This window comes from Microcaecilia unicolor, chromosome 2 (genome assembly GCF_901765095.1).
Source record: "Microcaecilia unicolor chromosome 2, aMicUni1.1, whole genome shotgun sequence".
In the NCBI taxonomy this organism is placed as follows: Eukaryota; Metazoa; Chordata; class Amphibia; order Gymnophiona; family Siphonopidae; genus Microcaecilia; species Microcaecilia unicolor.
This window is the reverse complement of record NC_044032.1, coordinates 258,162,946-258,182,004: the sequence shown is the minus strand read 5'-3', so window position 1 is coordinate 258,182,004 and position 19,059 is coordinate 258,162,946. Positions and strand designations below refer to the sequence as shown.

Below are 19,059 nucleotides of genomic sequence, written 5' to 3'. Positions count from 1 at the left end.
TGCTGGGCAGACTTATACGATCTGTGCCAGAGCCGGTGGTTGGGAGGAGGGGCTGGTGGTTGGGAGGCGGGGATAGTGCTGGGCAGACTTATATGGTCTGTGCCCTGAAGAGCACAGGTACAAATCAAAGTAGGGTATACACAAAAAGCAGCAAATATGAGTTATCTTGTTGGGAGACTGGATGGACCGTGCAGGTCTTTTTCTGCCGTCATCTACTATGTAACTATGTAACTATGAGCTCAAAAGGAGGGAATGAACACATCCTCCTGGAGGGAATAAACTCGTCCTCCTCTTTGTATTGATGGAGGGAATACACACATCCTCCTGGAGGGAATGAACTCAACCTCCTATAAGAGAACAAGAATCCTGAAGACTGTTTTCCAACTTTCTCCCAAGGAAGGATTAGAACTTCAAGAAACAAGAACAGAACCTGAAACAGATTCACATCATACAGACAATCATACAGGGAGGGCTCATGGCTTCATCTGCTATGACTAAAGGAAAGAGAATTACCAAGGTAAGAACCTAATTTTCCCTTCCTTGTCATCAAGCAGATGAAGCCATTACATATGGGATTAACAAAGCAATCCCTATATAGGGTGGGAACAAGTCACACCACGCATTAGCACTTGTGCTCCAAAACGCGCATCCCTCCTAGCAGCCACATCCAGCCTGTATGTCAGGCAAATGAGAGCTTCGAAGCCTATGTTGCTGCACTGCAAATCTCCTGAAGAGAGAGTGCTCCAGTTTCAGCCCAAGAGGAAGAAATCACTCTTGTAGAATGTGCCTTAAAGGCTACAGGCGGAGGACGGCCGGCAAGCAGATAAGCTGAAAAGATAGCTTCTTTGAGCCAGCGGGCAATAGTGGCTTTAGATGCTGGAGACCCTCTGCGAGAACCTGATAGTAAAACAAACACATGATCAGAGGTCATGAAAGAATTAGTAACTCGCAGATACTGCAAAAGAGTCCTGCGCACACCCAACAGGTACAACTGCCCAAAGGATTCTGGAAACTCCTCAACAAAAGAGGGTAGAAAAATAGGCTGGTTTAGGTGAAACGCTGAAACCACCTTAGGCATGAAGGAAGGCACGGTACGAACCGTGACCCCGGACTCTGAAAATTGCAGAAAAGGGTCTCGACAGGACAGCGCCTGGAGTTCTGGCACCTGTCTCGCCGAAGTAATGGCCACAAGAAAAACAACCTTTAGTGTCAAATCTTTATCTGAAGCTCGCCGTAGCGGCTCAAAAGGAGAATCCTGCAGAGCCTTCAAAACTAGCCCCAGGTTCCAAGCTGGACAAGGTGCCCGCATGGGAGGACGGAGGCGAAGCACCCCTCTAAGAAACCGTGCCACATCTGGATGAGCAGCTAAAGACACGCCTGCAACCTTACCACGAAGGAGGCCAATGCTGCCACTTGCACCCGCAGGGAATTATAGGCCAAGCCTTTTTGTACACCATCCTGCAAAAAGTCCAGAATCGGCGAGACAGAAGCCCGCATGGTTGTGATCGCTTTGAAACACACCAAGCCTCAAACTGGCGCCAGATCCTGGCATAAGAAACAGAAGTGGACCGCTTGCGGGCCTGCAGGAGAGTGGAAATAACATTATTTAAATAGCCTTTGCCTCTCAATTGCGCCCTCTCAATAGCCATGCCGTAAGACCAAAACGGCAGGCGTCCTCCATGGCCACCGCTCCCTGTGACAACAGGTTCGGTACCAGAGGTAAAGGAAGGGGAGCCTCCACTAGCATCTGTCGGAGGTCCGCATACCAAGGCCCCCTGGGCCAATTCGGGGCGATGAGAACCACTTCTCCTCGGTGAAGCCGAATCCGCAGGAGCACACGCCCTATCAAGGGCCATGGAAGGAACAAATACCAGAGGCCAGGCTTGAGCCAAGGCATCCAACCCGGCTGAGCGAGGATCTCTCCGTCTGCTGAAAAGCATGGGACTTTGGCATTTGAGCTTGTCGCCATAAGATCCATTACGGGCTTGCCCATTTGGCACATATCTGCAGGAATACTTCGTAAACCAGTTCCCATTCTGCTGGATCGATTTGATGCCTGCTTAGATAATCGGCTTGCACGTTGCTCTGACCTGCAATGTGAGCTGCCGACAGAAACTGTAGATGCAGCTCGGCCCAGTGGCAAATCTGTTCGGCCTGCGCGGCCAGCGCTCTGCACTGAGTGCCGCCTTGTCGGTTTATGTAGGCCACTGTTGTCGTGTTGTCCGACATCACTCTGACAGCCAATCCTTCCAGGGTCACTTGAAAGGCCAGAAGCGCCTGAAACACCGTCTTCAACTCTAGGCGATTGATGGACCACTCCGACTCGTCGGGTGTCCAAATACCCTGGGCATGCTTCCCCTTGCAATGTAACCCCAGCCCTTCAGGCTGGCATCTGTCACCACTAGGCACCAATCGGGGAGCGCCAGCGGCATTCCTCGCCGCAGCATGCTGTCTGAGAGCCACCACTCCATGTTGAGTCGGGCCGCAGGGAGCCAAGAGAGTCTGCATTGATAATCCTGAGATACTGGAGACCATCGTTGAAGCAGGGAATACTGCAGAGATCTCAGGTGCGCTCTCGCCCAGGGCACCAAATCCAAGGTGGCCATCATCGATCCCAACAGCTGGACAATGTGAATCAAGCCTTGTAAGGTCTCCTATACCGCCGCCCGTTTGGCGGCAGAACCGCATCGGGACTCCACAAACACATCTCTTATCGGGGCATCGAATTCTATTCAGTATCCTTCTCTGATCAGGTCCAAGACCCACTGATCTGAGGTAATCTTGGCCCACTCCTCGAGAAAGAGGGAAAGACGTCCTCCTATAACAGGAATCGAGGAGGGGGCCGGCGCACCCTCATTGAGAGGGTCGCCCCTGAACTCCAGGTCTTGAGCCTGCTGCTGCGGAACGTTTGTCCGAGCGAAAGGAGTTCCTCTGCTGAAAACCGGCCACGAGAAGTGGACCCAGCAGAATGCCCCGGGCGGTACCTTCTAGCTTCACGGAAGCGAGGTCTATAAGAGGAGTGAACCACCTGACCCTTGGAGGGAGGCCGCGGCCTATCCTCGGGTAAGCGCTGGGGTTTAGCATCTCCCAGGCCTTTCACAATTTTCTCCAACTCCTCACCCAACAGGAGAAGGCCTTGAAAGGGCAACTTCACCAACCTTTGCTTAGAGGCCATGTCCGCCGCCCAATGCCGTAGCCACAGAAGACGGCGAGCCGCCACTGCTACAGCCATCTGTTTAGCCGAAGCTCTGACAATATCATAAAGGGCGTCAGCCAAAAAGGACAAGGCCGACTCCATTCACGGAGCCACTTCAGACAAGGGCTCCGCTCCATCACCGGGCTGTTTCACTGCCTGTTGCAACCATGCCAGGCAGGCTCCAGCAACATAACAACTGCATGCAGACGCCCGAATAGTAAGACCAGCAATTTCAAAGGACCGTTTAAGTGCTGATTCCAGTCTACGGTCTTGCATGTCTTTCAGGGTAACACCTCCTTCAACCGGGAGGGTAGTTCTCTTTGTCACAGCTGTGACTAGGGCATCCACCTTAGGCATTGCAAAGCGAGCCAAATGCTCCTCACTCAGAGGGTATAATTGCCCCATAGCCCTGGAAACTTTCAAAGGTCCTTCGGGGTCAGCCCATTGAGCTGAAATAAGCTCTTGGATGGAGTCATGCAAAGGAAAGGCTCGAGCAGGCTTTTTGGTACTTGCCATCCTCGGATTTCCAGAGGAAGCCACGCCACTCCCAGGATCTTCAATAGAGAGGACCTGTAAGACAATCTGAAATAAGCGCTGGCAGCTCCTCGCGGTGGAAAATCCTCACCGTGGACAGATCATCTGGATCCAGTGGCCCTTCTGCACCTTCCTCTGGTTCCTCTGGCCACGAGGGCCTACCAGACCCCTCAGAGTCACCACATCCTGACCACGGGGGGGGGAAAAGGGGGGTGCGCCACTCTCTGAAGGGGAATTTACCCTTCTGCGCTTCTCTTGCGGCCAGCTATCGGGGAAAAACGCCTCAGAGGGCAATCCCAGGCCTGCATCCACCGGAGGGGCAGTAAGGGGGGCCGTAGAAAACCCCTGTGGCTGAGCTCTTTTAAGCATATATGCATTATGAAGCGATAATACAAAGTCAGGGGAGAAAAACTCGCCCTGGGCACCCGGTTCCAGTCCGGGGCTAGTAGCTCTTTGGCCAGCCTCAATTCGAGGGCCCCCTCCGGTCTCCAGGGTCGCGCCATGTGGTGCTTTCAAAATGGCGCCCGCTGCCAGCTCCACCGAGCGGGAAGAATCATCGCTCGCCATGCTTGGGCCGGCTCTTATGCCTGAACAGCACGTTTTACAGAGCCCCGCTGCTGATCTGCGCTTGCCACACTTGGAACAGCGCTTAACACTCTCTGCAGCCATCACCGAAAAACAGCAGAAAATTCAAAATGGCGGCTTCGCGCCAAAAATGTCCCGATCGCGGGCCCTCCCCGGAGGAGTCAGAAAACACTCTTACCTCACTGGACCAAGTATACAAGCTCCGGTCACGCTGTAGAAACTGAAGAAAACCTCTTGCTTTTTTTTTTTTAACACTGTGAGGAAAGCAGAGAAAACAGCAAAAGAGGCAATCAAATCAACTCCGGAGGTACAGAACAGTGGGAAAGGCATGGAAAGGCGAACCAATGTGCTTGCATCCACCAAGTATAGAGTGGAAAGAGCAGGGAAAAGTGAAACTAATGTGCTTACATCCACTGGGGGGATGGGTAAGGCAGGGAAAGGGCTAACCTATGTGCCTTTAAAGTGAAGCTGCTATAGCCTCTAACACCCTGGCTAACAACTAGCAAGCCAGGAGCCACCCCCAGGCAGATTTTTTAAGGAGCTTGATCAAGCTGCAACCACCCTGCTTGGGGAGATAGAGAATACTGAAGAGGCAGTGGAGCTAGCTGACCATGTGGCACTGTGAAATTTGAGTGCTCTCTATCTCCCCCTGCTGGTTGTTGGACACAATGGCTTCATCTGCATGATGACAAGGAAACTGCCTTTCTGTGGTTTTTGCAACTACATTCAAAGCAGTTTGCATAGTATATAAAGGTACTTATTTTGTACCTGCGGCAATGGGGGGTTAAGTGACTTGCCCAGAGTCACAAGAAGCTGCAGTGGGAATTGAACCCAGTTCTCCAGGATCAAAGTGCGCTGCACTAACCACTAGGCTACTCCCTCCACTAGCAACATTCTGTGTAGAAGCCTGCCCTTGCAGATCACCAACGCAGCCGCGCAGGCTTCTGTTTCTGTGAGTCTGACGTCCTGCACAGAAACAGAAGCCTGCGTGGCCACGTTGCTGATCTGCAAGGGCAGGCTTCTACATGGAATGTTGCTAGTGAAATAGCAACATTCCATGTAGAATCTCCAATAGTAGCAACATTCCACCTAGAATCTCTAATAGTAGCAACATTCCATGTAGCATCTCAAATAGGGAAAAGGAAATGGGACTTGATATACCGCCTTTCTGAGGTTTTTGCAACTACATTCAAAGCGGTTTACATATATTCAGGTACTTATTTTGTACCAGGGGCAATGGAGGGTTAAGTGACTTGCCCAGAGTCACAAGCTGCTGCAGTGGGAATCGAACCCAGTTCTCCAGGATCAAAGTCCACTGCACTAACCACTAGGCTACTCCTCCACTCCCAACAAAAGGCTTTTTTAAAATGGGGCAGTAAATGGTCGTGCGCTAAAATTAAAACTAGCGTGTGTCTATTTACTGCCTGAGCCCTTACTACCACCTGTTTACTTGGCAGTAAGAGCTCACGCCTTACTCGTGGGTAATCAGGCAGCGAGCGGCAATGTGGCCGCGCTGCCAATTATCACTGGGAACACCCCCGCCCCGCAGTAGAAAATTATTTCTACTGCGGGAAACAGTCCGCACCAACTTCAGAATTACCACCAGGCGCCTGCACTAACCCAGCTGTAGGGTCGATTTGGCGCAAACGACCCACGCATTAGCCCCACTACAACTTGAGAAAAAGGGCTCCATAACTTGCTCTGTGACTTCTTAAACCAAGTTTACTCCAAAAAACCCCACGAAGCAGTCATAGCAATGACTCTACTGGTTTAACAAAATGTTTAGATATGGACACTGATAAACACTGGACAAAAATTTCAGAGAAAAAATAAAACAGATATGCTGATACAAAGCTGAGAGAGGCTTAACTACACCAAACTATTGAAAGTGTGTGGTATCAGTTTGAAAACTTTTTTTCTTTTATTTATAGTGGAGAAAAAGACCTCAGTAGTCACTGCGTGGCGACAGAACAATAAATGCACTCAATGCCCGCATTTCATTGACTACGTTATCATCACTGGTCATAAAAAAACTCCACTTGTGTGTAAATATGGGCTAAAACTGAAATGAAATATAACCCATCAGAAATAGTCAGTCAGAATCGTGATGCTTAACAATTGCTGAATAAATGATGTTACTTAGCAATATAGCTTCCTCAGGGGGCCGTAACCCATGGCAAATCACGATGCCTTAAGCAATGGAGTACTCTGCTCAAATGGCACCGGCAGTGAAAGCCCCCTGAGGGAGCTATATTGCAGAGTGAAACGGAGAGCCCCATTGGGCAAAATTGCAAAAGCTAAGTAACATCATTTATTCATCAATTGTTAAGCATCACGATTCTGACTGACTATTTCTGATGGGTTATATTTCATTTCAGTTTTAGCCCATATTTACACACAAGTGGAGTTTTTTTTATGACCAGTGATAATAACGTAGTCAATGAAATGCGGGCATTGAGTGCATTTATTGTTCCACTGCCACGCAGTGACTACTGAGGTCTTTTTCTCCACTATAAATAAAAGAAAAAAAGTTTTCAAACTGATACCATACACTTTCAATAGTTTGGGGTAGTTAAGCCTCTTTCAGCTTTGTATCAGTAGATATGGACACTGTCAGATTGCAAGAATTACATCATAAAGTGATCTTCTCTATTCAGTTACCTCTTCTGATTTCATATTTTTGTTTTTCATCACGGGCTATTGTGGCAGTCCCCAAGGACAGACACATCCTCATTCACTTTCTCTCCTGTATTGCTTCTGCCTTTCCCATCACCCAACTCACCTCGTTTCTGCAGGAAGATGAGCAGCAGGCAGGTGGCACCCTTCAAGATCTCTGCCATGACCACTGCAGAGGTGGCGAAGAAGCGGTCTCCGGGTAGGGTGCGTACATGGCGAATGCTCAGAATCAGGGAAGCGTTCTGTACGACCAGCACTGCTAGACTGATATACTTCAGTTTCTGGTTAGCTGCAGCAGTGGCAAATGGGGGGGGGGGGGGGGGGGGGGGAAGAAAGAACAGTAAACAAATATGGACCAGCTCCAAGCTCTGGCTGTAGTGCTGTGACATAAGCATCTGGATTCTAGCAGTGTCTGCCAAGCCTGGGCATGCTGTACCTATGTAGGGGAGCTAGAGGGGAAACAGCTTTTGGTCTTCACACTGCTCTTAGTCAGACTGATCTATAAAGCTGCATTCAGCTACAAAAGTAAGTAAGACATGGAGAATAATGACACGAAACAGAATGTTCTCCTGTGGAACCAAGATCTGATATCCTCACAGTAGGAAAAGGTCTATTTACATACAGCAGAACCCTGATTTTTACCAACAGTCTGCAAAGGGTGTATATTTCACTAAACAATATGATTCCTGGTCATTTCTGGCATATTGGCTGCACCTGCTCATTAGTACAGCTGTGTGCAAAAGTTTAGGCAACCCCCTATCTAACTGTATGTTTGAATGAATCCCTAACTGAACAGAAGTCAACAAAGCCTCTATATGGTACAAAGCTATGCTTTAACATTTACAGAAAGATGTCATGCTTAATTACCATTTGCTAACAACTGAAAATATTAAAAATGTTAATGTGGCAGGTGCTAAACTTGGACACCTTTCTGATTCAGTACTTTTTTAAGTTAAGACCTAGAAATTATAGGTGGCAATTTTGCAACTGGGTACCTCCATTTAGATGCCTTGAGGATGCAGAGTAGAAGCCTATTCTATAATGTCATCTGGACACGAGGTTCTATTATAAAATGCTAGTGTAACCCGGTATCTGCACACCTAATATTTATGTGCCCAAAGTTACACCAGCCATAGATCTGGTGTATCTGGGGGTGCCTAAATGAGACAGGGATGCAAGTAACTTGCAGTATTCTGTAAGTTGTGTGTGTAATTGGGAGTCCGGTCCATATCCTACTCATGCTCCACTAATGCGTACATTCCCTTGCATTTATGACTGCTTTTACAGAATAGTGCTTAGGTGCCCAGCTGGCACATTCGCAGGTAAATGCACACTTGCATCCATAACTGCTAGTATTCTATACAGTTAGGCGCACGAGGGGTGCATAAGTGTGGGCATCTAGATTATAGAATTATCCTTTTAATTATCTCTTAAGATTTCAGCTCATCACGTGATGACAAAAATATGAATATAGCCTTCTAACCTCATTAGTGATTATTGTTCTGTTTACTTTCAACAACTATGGGCTTCTCTAAGCATTTGAAAATGAATATAATTAACTTATACAACAGGGAAAAACTATATAGGAAATTTTAAAAAGCCCTCCAAAACTCTTCCATCTAACAATTTTAACAGTCAGAAACAAGAACTGTTGAACTTAAGTCAAGATCTGGAAGACCAAGAAAAATCTCTGCTAGAACTGCCCAAAATCTAGTCAGATCTACTGAAATATTTTGCTGATATTGGAGTACAGGTCAACAGCAGCCTTGCATAAACCATAATGATCTGCATGGGAACGCTATCACAAGGAAACCTTTTCTACAACCTCATCACAAAAGTATGCAAAAGAAAACCTTCATAAGCCTGAAAATTTTTGGAACAAGTGGGGTAATTCTTTAACATGTACAACTACATTTAAAAGACAAATATGTACATATATATCAATATGCTGCCTAAGCACTATTTTGTAAACAGATACATATCTCTGATACCACGTAGCATGTAGGTGGACATATACATGGGCATCTGTTATACATGTAACTTACAGAATTCTATAATTTATGTGTGTATCTCCAGAATATAAGCACACATACACCAGTTCAATGGCTGTGATAAGCGCTCATGCTTAAGCACATACATGTGTATATACCAGATTAAGAACATAAGAACAGCCATACTGGGTGAGATCAATGGTCCATCCAGCCCAGTATCCTGCTTCCTACAGTGGCCAATCCAGGTCACAAGTACCTAGCAGAAACCCAACTAGTAGCAAAAAACAAAAATACTTTGGTTTGGTGATTATGCAAATGTGTCAAGGAAAAAGCTTATGTTATCCTCTGATGAGACCTTAAAAACTGAGGATAGCTCAAAAGTCCTTGCTGTTATTGTAGATTCCAGGCTATCTTTGAGAGAAAAATTAACGCCTTGACTATTTTTTTTTTATTAAGACAACTTTGAGCTATATGATCCTAAAAGCACAAAGCTCAAGCACTATAACTCAAACCATTTTACTTCTGCAATTAGATTATTGCAATTCATTATATTGTAATATTATGATTAAACTTCATAAGACTTCAGTTGCTGCAAAATACTGCAGCCAGCTTGATCTTCAGAGCAGGTAAATTTGAGAGAGACTCCAATTCTTGCACATCTTCACTGGTTACCTATAAACAAACGTATCCAATTTAAAAATTAGCCCTGACTGGTTTTTAAATCACTTCAGGCTAAGAACTCTGAAGAAGTGATAAAAGTACTTGATATTCCTAACTACAGATAAAATGCTTGTTTTTTGCAAACTTTACAAGTAGGTTATCCATATTTAAGAAATATTCATTTAAAATTTTTATAGCAACACTGTCATATCAGGGTGCAACACCTTACCCCGAGAATTAAGACTGATTCAATCTTATTTTATTTTTAGGAAGGCTTTGAAAACTTACCTTTTTACTGTGATGAATTAATTATGTGAGGTTTTGAACTACAGACAGTTGTATATCCCTCAGATATCGAGGTACTCTTGAATGTAATCCGCTACGAATCCTAATCGGAATGTAAGCGGAATATAAAACATGGATAGAATAGAATAAGCCCCTTTCTTTCTTGACATCTTTCACAGGCTGTTGAGCATACTGTACTGATTACGCCAGTACTCTATAAAGGAAAGAAGATGTCTAATTTCCTTTATAGAATATGTGATAATCAGGTGTCTTCTGTGCACCTACATATTTTTATTTATTTTATTTTAGTTATATTTGTACCCCGCGCTTTCCCACTCATGGCAGCATCAATGCGGCTTACATATACAGGTACTTATTTGTACCTGGGGCAATGGAGGGTTAAGTGACTTGCCCAGAGTCACAAGGAGCTGTGCCTGAGGTGGGACTCGAACTCAGTTCCTCAGTTCCCCAGGACCAGAGTCCACCACCCCAACCACTAGGCCACTCCTCCACTCCACATAGTTACATAATTACCCCAAGGTGCTTTGGACTGACGAGATGAAAATTTGAACTGCTCACAGAAACACAGAAAATGATTGCAGATAAAGACTACATGGGCCATCAAATCTCCCTATCCATACCATCTACTATCCCTTCCTCTACCTCTTAAGGATCCTATGTGCTTGTCCCATACTTTCTTGAATTCAGATAGTCTGCATCTCCACCATCTCCACCAGGAAGCCAATTCCACACATCTACCACCCTTTCTGTCAAGTATTTCATTAGATTACTCCTGAGTTCTTTCACTTTTATCCTATGCCCCCTCATTCCAGAGCTTCCTTTCAAATGCCACAGAGATATTCAAATGTCTCTATCATATCTCCTCTCTCCCGCCTTTCTTCTAAAGAATACATATTTCTTCTAAAGATCCAACTTAAATGCCTGATCTCTGCAACACAACAAAACTAAAGTACGTAATGGACATAACACAACCTTTCCGCTGTACGATTCCTTAATGTGGCTGTGCCACATGAACTTTATCTTACCACAACATCACTTTGTATTTGTTCACACCGGAGTCTGCTAACGCCTGTCCGGTACTATGTAAGCCACATTGAGCCTACAAATAGGTGGGAAAATGTGGGATACAAATGTAACAAATAAATAAATAAAATAAAGTATACAACCTAATAGATCTAACAATCCAAAATGCAACTAAGTCAACGAGACCTTACCCTCCACTTCCCTAGATGGAAAGGCCTTAAATACAAATATGCTTCCAGCTTATTCTCTTATAGCTTTTTTTTTAATCAATGATTTGCCTCTATCTTGCCAGTGCTTATATTGCTTTTTATTTTCTTCTTTTGGCTCTAATAGCCTCTTTCACTCCACCTTTTAACCATGCTGGCTGTCATTCGCTCTTCTTTCCACCTTTGCAAATATGTGGAATACATCTGGTCTGGGCTTCCAAGATTGTATTTTTAAACAACGTCCATGCCCGATTTAGGGGTCCTTTTACTAAGACGCGTAAGCATCTACGTGTGCCCAACGCATGCCAAAAGCTAAAAACACAATCCAGGAAACTCGAACGAGCATGGAGAAAAACAAAAGATGAACACACACTCAACACATGGAAACAATTACAAAGAAAATACAAATACACAATAAGACAGACCAAAAGATCATACTATAAAAATAAAATAGGGACAGATTACAAAGACACAAAGAAATTATACCAACTCGTGAACAAATTCTTAGACACCAACTTGGTCACTACATCGAATACAGACATCCCATCTGCAGACAAACTTGCTTTCAATGAAAAATTGCAAACCTACGCACCACGCTACCTCAGGACAACACAGACATCGAAATCTTCCTTAATGAGTTGGACCCAACCACTACTACTACTTAACATTTCTAGAGCGCTACTAGGGTTACGCAGTGCTGTACAGTTTAACAAAGAAGGACAGTCCCTGCTCGAAGGAGCTTACAATCTAAAGGACGAAATGTCAAATTGGGGCAGTCAAGATTTCCTGAATAGAGGTGTAGTGGTTAGGTGCCGAAGGCGACATTGAAGAGGTGGGCTTTGAGCAAGGATTTGAAGATGGGCAGGGAGGGGGCCTGGCGTATGGGCTCAGGGAGTTTATTCCAAGCATGGGGTGAGGCGAGGCAGAAAGGGCGGAGCCTGGACTTGGCGGTGGTGGAGAAGAGTACTGAGAGGAGGGATTTGTCTTGAGAGCGGAGGTTACGGGTAGGAACATAAGGGGAGGTGAGGGTAGAGAGGTAAGAGGGGCTGCAGATCGAGTAGGAGAAGCTTGAACTGTATGCTGTACCTGATTGGAAGTCAGTGAAGTGACTTGAGGAGAGAGGTGATATGAGTATATCGGTCCAGGCGGAAGATAAGACGTGTAGCCGAGTTCTAAATGGACTGAAGGGGGGATAGATGGCTAAGTGGGAGACCAGTGAGGAGTAGGTTGCAGTAGTCAAGGCGAGAGGTAATGAGTGGATGAGCGGATGAGTGGAGAATACCCGGCTGACCGAACCTGGTTAAAATTCACCCTCCTTACCGTCGATGCAGTTGCACAGGCGATCAGTAAATTCTCCAGCACTCACTGTAAACTAGATACCTGTCCCAACTACCTAATGAAATACACCCCTGACCGCTTCATAGCAGACCTCACATCCCACCTAAACTACATGCTTCAGCAAGGTCCCTTCCCTAAGGAAAATGGCAATATCCTACTCACTCTGATACCAAAAGACACCAAGAAAAAAAACAAATGAAACCACTAACTACCGTCCAGTAGCATCCATTCCGTTGTCAGTCAAACTGATGGAAAGCATGGTAGCCAAACAACTTACAGATTATATAAACAAATTCTCAATATTACACGAATCACAGTCAGGTTTCGCCCCCTCCACAGTACAGAAACAGTACTACTCACTCTCCTAGCCAAATTCAAGCAGGAAATAGCAATAGGAATAAACATCCTCCTCCTCCAATTCGACATGTCTAGTGCATTCGACATGGTAAACCATAATATATTAATAAGATTACTAGATAGGTTTGGGATTGGTGGAAACATACTTAGCTGGATCAAGGGTTTCCTAACCACAAGAACATATCAAGTAAAATCAAACTCAAACATATCACCACCGTGGAAAGCAGACTGTGGAGTACCACAAGGATCACCACTCCTCTTCAACCTAATGATGACCCCACTAGCCAAGTCCTTATACAACCAAGGCCTTAACCCTTTCATCTATGCAGACGATGTCACAATATTCATTCCTTACAAATCTAAACTGACAGAAATCACCAACGAAATCAAGATCAGCTTGAACATCATGGACTCTTGGGCAAATGCATTTCAACTAAAACTAAACAAAGAAAAAACACACTTGTCTCATCCTCTCATCCCTATACAGCGCAGATAACCGCACAATTATCAACACCCCAGATTACTCCCTCCCTATCTCAGGCAGCCTGAAAATCCTCGGCATTACAATGGATCGCAACTTAACACTAGAGAGCCAAGTGACATCCATAAAAAAGAAAATGTTCCACTCAATGTGGAAACTCAAATGCGTGAAACAATTCTTCCCGAGGGGAACATTTCGCAACCTGATACAATCAATGATACTAAGCCATGTAGACTACTGCAATGGAATTTATGCAGGATGCAAGGAACAAACCTTAAAGAAACTTCAGACTGCTCAAAACACGGCAGCTAGGCTTATCTTTGGAAAAACGCGATTTGAAAGTGCAAAACCCCTTCGTAAAAAACTACACTGGCTCCCTATCAAAGAACGCATTGCTTTCAAAATCTGCACTCTGGTTCACAAAATTATCTACGGTGAAGCTCCGGGATACATGACAGACTTGATCGGCCTACCAACTAGAAACATATCCGAATCAACACAAACGTACCTAAATCTGCACTACCTAAGATGCAAAGGACTCAAATACAAATCAACTTGCGCATCCAGTTTTTCCTACATAAGCACACAACTGTGGAACGCATTACCAAAAAGCCTTGAAAACTACGAACTACCACCTAAACTTTCGGAAAACACTAAAAACTAACCTGTTTAAAAAGGCATACCCTACCGATCCAACATAAATGCCTGATCTCGGCAACACAACAAAACTAAAAAACGTAATAACACAACTCTTCCGTTGTATGATTCCCTAGTATGGCTGTGCCACATGAACTTTATCTTACCACAACATCACTTTGTATTTGTTTACACCGGAGTCTGTAACGCCTCTCCGGTACTATGTAAGCCACATTGAGCCTACAAATAGGTGGGAAAATGTGGGATATAAATGTAATAAATAAATAAAATGGAGTTACCGCCCAGCTACCATGTGGCTCTTGCGGTAATATAATTTTTGACGCACGTCCGATATGCGCGTCTGAAAAATATTTTTTTTTGGCCGCATGCCAAGTGGCATTTGACATGCATAGATCATTACCGCCCAGTTACCGCACAAGTCTTTACCACTAGGTCAATGGCTGGCAGTAAGGTCTCAGACCCAAAATGGACACACGGCAATTTTCATTTTGCCGCACATCCATTTTTGGCAAAAATGTTTTTTAAAAAAAGGTCTTTTTTACAGGAATACTAAAACATGGATCGGCGTGAGCCCAAAACCCGCGCCTACACTACTGCAAGCCATTTTTCAACACACCTTTGTAAAAGGACCCCTTAAAGTCCTAAACTTTGCAGGCGATCCTTCAAGCTTCTTTTTAACCATTTTCCTTATTTTATCACAGTCACCCTTTTGAAAATTAAATGCTGCAACAGTAGATTTCCTTTCTAAATTCACTCCAGACAGCTCAAATTTGATCATGTTATGATCACCGTTTCCCAGCAGACCCAACACCATTACCTCTCCTACTATGCCCTGCATTCCACTAAGGACTAGATCTAAAATAGCTTCCCTTCTTATCAGTTCTTAGACCAGTTGCTCCAAGAATCAGTCATTTATAACATCTAGGAATTTTACCTCTCTAGCGCTCCCTATTGTTAATAACATTTATCCAGTCAATACTGGACACATTATTAGGCTGTTGTCCAATTTTCCAGCTTTACTAATTTCTGTTAACATTTCTTCAATTGTCCGCTCATTCTGTCCTGGCAGACGGTAGTACAGCTGTACCAGTATACTCCCTTCCCTTCACACATAGAATTTGTATCCATAAGTATTCCACACTGCTATCTGTTTCATGTAGAACCTTTATTTTGTTTGCATCAATTCCCTCTAACTTAAGAGTGGATCAAATTGGAAAGGAGGGGTTGCATATATCATTGCAATATAATTTGTACCTTGTTAATGGACAAAAGAGGGATCACAGAAGCAAAGATCATAACTGCAATTTGACATAAGTAGCAAGGGGGGGAGAAGGAGAGAGGATAAGACAAAATGGAAATTAAATGGCGACAGAGAAGAATGTTATAGAAAGTATGGTTATGTAAAGTGTTATATTGAAGGCATATGATTGCAATAATGCTATGTTCGTCAATAAAAATGATTGAAATATAATTTGTACCTTGTTAACGTGGAGGGGCATAATCGAAAGGGACGTCCAAGTTTTGATGAGGACGTCCTCGCAAAACGTCCCCATCCAGGGGCAGGGAAACCCGTATTTTCGAACAAGATGGACGTCCATCTTTCGTTTCGATAATACGGTTAGGGACGCCCAAATCCTGAAATTTGGTCGTCCTTACAGATGGTCATCCCTAGACTTGGTTGTTTCTGATTTTCGGCAATTTTCGAAACCAAGGACGTCCATCTCAGAAACGACCAAATGCAAGCCATTTGGTTGTAGGAGGAGCCAGCATTTGTAGTGCACTAGTCCCCTCACATGCCAGGACATCAACCAGGCACCCCAGGGAGCACTGCAGTGGACTTCATAAATTGCTCCAAGGTACAAAGCTCCCTTACCTTGTGTGCTGAGCCCCCCCCCCCCCAAACCCCCCCCCCCCAAAACCCACTACCCAAACCTGTACACCATTACCATAGCCCTTATGGGTGAAGGGGGGCACCTAGATGTGGGTATAGTGGGTTTCTGGTGGGTTTTGGAGGGCTCGCTGTTTCCTCCACAAACGTTAACAGGTAGGAGGGGATGGGCCTGGGTCCACCTGCCTGAAGTGCACTGCACCCACTAAACCTGCTCCAGGTACCAGCATACTGCTGTGATGGACCTGAGTATTACATCTGAGGCTGGCATACAGGCTGGCAATCAATCTTTTTAAAGATGTTTTTCGAGGGTGGGACGGGGTTAGTGACCACTGGGGGAGTAAGGGGAGGTCATCCCCGATTCTCTCTGGTGGTCATCTGGTCAGTTCGGGCACTTTTGTGCCTTGGTCGTAAGAAAAACACAACCAGGTAAAGTCATCCAAGTGTTCGTCAGGGACGTCCTGGTTTCTTTCGATTATGGGTCGAGGATGTCCTAGTGTTAGGCACGCCCAAGTCCCGCCTTCACTACGCCTCCGATACGCCCCCTTGAACTTTGGCCGTCCCTGCGACGGAGTGCAGTTGGGGATGTCCAAAATCGGCTTTCGATTATACCGATTTGGACGATCCTGTGAGGACACCCATCTTCTGATTTATGTCGAAAGATGGGCATCCTTCTCTTTCAAAAATGAGCCCAACAATATCCCATTGATTGTCCTTCTACCAGGTCTCTGAGATGCCTATTATATCTACCTCTGCATTTAGTGCTATAAACGCCAACTCTCCCATCTTTTTTTTTTTTTTTTTTTTTTAGAGACTTTTAGCCTTTGTATACAGACACTTCAAATTGTGTTTTTTCTTTTCACCTACAAGCTACTTAGAAGTCGATGGGAATGATCTGCATCCTTTACTCTGCTCTCTCCTTAAACACTCTTTTCTTTCACCATTGATGCAACCTCTCTATTGGGATTCCCTAAATGTCCAGTTTCAATAGTATCCTTCAAGGATACTCCACATCGAAGCATGCACTCCTCGGTGACTGTCGGCTCCCCTGCTCCCCCATTTTAGCTTAAAAGCAGGTCTATCTCCTTTTTAAAATGTTGGTGCCAGAAGCCTGGAGTCCATCCTTTCAGAATAGGTTCACCTTTCCCAGAATGTTGTACTCAATGTTTTACTTATCTGGGGGCTCTGTTCACCCATTCCAAACTACTCTAGTTTAAAACCCTCTTCAGTAGATTTGCCAGTTTGCTGCAGAAGACACTTTGTCCCTTCTTTGATAGATGGACACCATCTCTGCTCAGTAGCCCTTGGAGAATCATCCCATGGCCCAGGAACCCAAAATGCTCCAGATGACACCTTAGCAGCAGGACTTCTACTCTTAGGTGTTTATTTGAGGGTACAAAAACTCAGTTTATTAGCATTTTCATGCCACAAGTATAATTATTGGTTACCTTTTTCAGAGGAATCAAATATATATGCTTGTGTCACTTGAGTTGCCAGCACAGAAAAGGCACAAAACCAGTGGAGGATACAAGACAAGCCAGGGAGGGGAGAGAATACAAAGGAAAGTTGTATTTTTTCAGGTATTTATCCAATAAAACACTTTATCTATATCAGAAGTGTTTTATCAGTGTTTACTAGTTAAGATCTAAACTCAGAAATCCCACATATATTTTGAGCCAAAAGAGTGAAGTATCTAAAGAAAACCACCAAATGCCAAGTTATGCACGGGGCTGGATCCTTGAGGTTATGTGGCAACCACTGGCACAGATATAGTGTGAGGGTGGAAGAAAGGATGCAACTATATAATCAACATATCCTAAAAGCTATGCTCTGTATTCAGCTTCAATTTCTTCACAGAGAAGAGGCTGGATATTTCAACAAGATAATGATTAAAAAAAAAAAATACATACTTCAAAATCAACCATGAAATAGAACACAGCTTTCCAAACTATGGGTTGGGATTCCAAACAGGGTCACAACCTAGGCGGATACCTCAAACAACATCATTGTCCTGCACACTTTCTGCAGCTGTATCATTTGAGGTTGTGGCTGCAGAAAGAGTGGCAAGCGATGAAGCAGAGCAAAGATGAAGGTTTTGCAATGACCTCCACAGTCCTCAGACTTGAATAATATTTGAAAAATATATTGGAAGATCTCCAACATGCAGTGAATGTAAGACAACCAAAGAATGGAAAAATTAGGTTCTTAACATAATTTTCTTACCTTTAGTAATAGCAGATGAAGCCATTACGTATGGGTTGTGTCCATCAACCAGCAGGGGGAGATAGAGAGCACTCAACTTTTCACAGTGCCTCATGGCCAGCTAGCTCCACTGCCTCTTCAGTATTTGAAGCTTCCAAAGCAGTATAGCAAACCGCAATGGGAATAACATGAACTTTCCTCAGAGCGAACGATGGCCTCTTAACAAGGGCATAAACTCAAAAAAGGAGGGAATGAACTCATCCTCCTGGAGGGAATAAACTCGTCCTCCACTTTGTATAAACGGAGGGAATACTTGCATCCTCCTGGAGGGAATAAACTCCTCCTCCCAAAACATGAACTGGAGTGAATGAACTCATCCTCCTATACAGTGGTGGAAATAAGTATTTGATCCCTTGCTGATTTTGTAAGTTTGCCCACTGACAAAGACATGAGCAGCCCATAATTGAAGGGTAGGTTATTGGTAACAGTGAGAGATAGCACATCACAAATTAAATCCGGAAAATCACATTGTGGAAAGTATATGAATTTATTTGCATTCTGCAGAGGGAAATAAGTATTTAATCCCTCTGGCAAACAAGACCTAATACTTGGTGGCAAAACCCTTGTTGGCAAGCACAGCGGTCAGACGTCTTCTGTAGTTGATGATGAGGTTTGCACACATGTCAGGAGGAATTTTGGTCCACTCCTCTTTGCAGATCATCTCTAAATCATTAAGAGTTCTGGGCTGTCGCTTGGCAACTCGCAGCTTCAGCTCCCTCCATAAGTTTTCAATGGGATTAAGGTCTGGTGACTGGCTAGGCCACTCCATGACCCTAATGTGCTTCTTCCTGAGCCACTCCTTTGTTGCCTTGGCTGTATGTTTTGGGTCATTGTCGTGCTGGAAGACCCAGCCACGACCCATTTTTAAGGCCCTGGCGGAGGGAAGGAGGTTGTCACTC

The 19,059-nt window shown here is 44.7% G+C and overlaps 1 protein-coding gene across 2 annotated transcripts in view; it reads right to left on the bottom strand.

Annotated features, from left to right (window-relative positions):
• The window catches only part of SLC35A2 (solute carrier family 35 member A2), a 133,800-nt gene that overhangs the window by 84,654 nt on the left and 30,087 nt on the right, over positions 1-19,059 (bottom strand). For both annotated transcript variants that reach the window (XM_030194013.1, XM_030194014.1), the window contains exon 2: positions 7,098-7,280. In XM_030194013.1, the coding sequence (XP_030049873.1) occupies positions 7,098-7,280 (183 nt within the window). The remainder of the gene's footprint in view (positions 1-7,097; positions 7,281-19,059) is intronic.